Source organism: Mus caroli, chromosome 15 (genome assembly GCF_900094665.2).
Source record: "Mus caroli chromosome 15, CAROLI_EIJ_v1.1, whole genome shotgun sequence".
NCBI classification, from domain to species: Eukaryota; Metazoa; Chordata; class Mammalia; order Rodentia; family Muridae; genus Mus; species Mus caroli.
In genome coordinates, this window is record NC_034584.1 from 26645668 (window position 1) to 26647186 (window position 1519).

Genomic DNA, 1519 nt, shown 5'->3' on the forward strand with positions numbered 1-1519 from the left:
GGGAGGGAGGGAGGGAGGGAGGGAGGGAGGGAAGAAGGAAGGAAGGAAGGAAGGAAGGAAGGAAGGAAGGAAGGAAGGAAGGAAGGAAGGAAGGACAGTAGGTCAGTCGTGTATAAAGAACTGTAATACACATGTTCCCTCTTTCACAGAAAGCAACTTACATACATGTATGTTTATAAATATTAGCTTGTCTAACAGAAACAGGTCACAAACAGAACTTGAACGTATCATAAAACATGAAAACATTACTCTCTATCTTCAGTGCAAGCTAAGAATAACTGGCAGCCCTCAAGAATGAGCAAGGGCATGGAGCAGCCAATACCTTGGGCCCCATTGTTGGCATCAGCAGCATCTTCTACACCCGCATCATCTTCCTCCTCATTGTCCTCCTCCTCCTCTTCTGCTTGACCGTCCTGGGCATCAGGGTTTTCACCCAGAACTGCATTCTCACCTGCTGGGTTAGCTGGCTGATCAGCAGCAGGGTTTTCTGCACCATTTCCTCCTACAGGAGCCTAATATGAGAGAAAAGCCCAGGAATTCACTTACTTGGCATTCACCACCACTGCCCGGCATGAACTCACTTTACAATGCCCACATTTCAGAAAGCACTACAGGCCTGAGGAGGTAGTTCCTGTGGGCAAAGGATTGGGTTTTGGATTCCTAGGACCCACTTAAGCTGGGCACAGTAATGTTCCTGTAATGCTGTGCTCCAGCATGGAAACAGGATGTGGGACAGAAGCACTTCTGGAAGCTTGTGGAGCAGTCAGCAGAGAATCTAAGACCCTGTCTCCAGTAAGGGAGAGGGCAAGGGTACATACCAAGTTGCCCTCTGACCCTCACATGCACACCATGGCACATGCTCAGCCACATTTATACCTGTAACATGGGGATGCACAAGCAAAAACAAAAGCAGTATAAAATATGGGCTGATAAATCTGGCTACCTTAGGGGCAAAAAACATTTCTAAAACTGTATGCACATGGACAGACACACATACATCTTCATTGGCTACAATTGAACATCTGAGTAAATGACTTCTAGTTGACCTAGAGACTGGGATTTATCAACCACCAAATGCACTTTCTTCTAGATCTTCCCTTAGGATACCCACCCAGTATGGTGGCCAAGAGTGGCAATCCCAGATACTGCGGGGGAAAAGATCTGAGGCAGGAGGACTATAAATTTGAGGCCTTCTGTTGGACTTGACCAGATCTTTCCAGTCTCACAGGAAAATAAAAGGACTGAAGATGTAGCTCAAAGGGGTGGTAGGTACCAGCAAGTGAGATGCCCTGGACTCAATCCTCAATACCAGAAAACGTTACAAATCAAAGTCCTGCCAATAACTAAATGCAAAGATATAATTATAATTAACTGTTAAGTTAAAACATAATTCACTTTGATTTAATAAGAATTCTAAAACAAGCCGGGCGTGGTGGCGCACGCCTTTAATCCCAGCACTTGGGAGGCAGAGGCAGGCGGATTTCTGAGTTCGAGGCCAGCCTGGTCTACAAAGTGAGTT

At 46.0% G+C, this 1519-nt stretch overlaps 1 protein-coding gene across 3 annotated transcripts in view; it reads right to left on the reverse strand.

The window, feature by feature from the left end:
- The window catches only part of March6 (membrane associated ring-CH-type finger 6), a 75246-nt gene that overhangs the window by 39217 nt on the left and 34510 nt on the right, over nt 1-1519 (reverse strand). For all 3 annotated transcript variants that reach the window (XM_021184198.2, XM_021184199.2, XM_021184202.2), the window contains exon 7: nt 323-512. In XM_021184198.2, coding sequence (XP_021039857.1) covers nt 323-512 — 190 coding nt within the window. The remainder of the gene's footprint in view (nt 1-322; nt 513-1519) is intronic.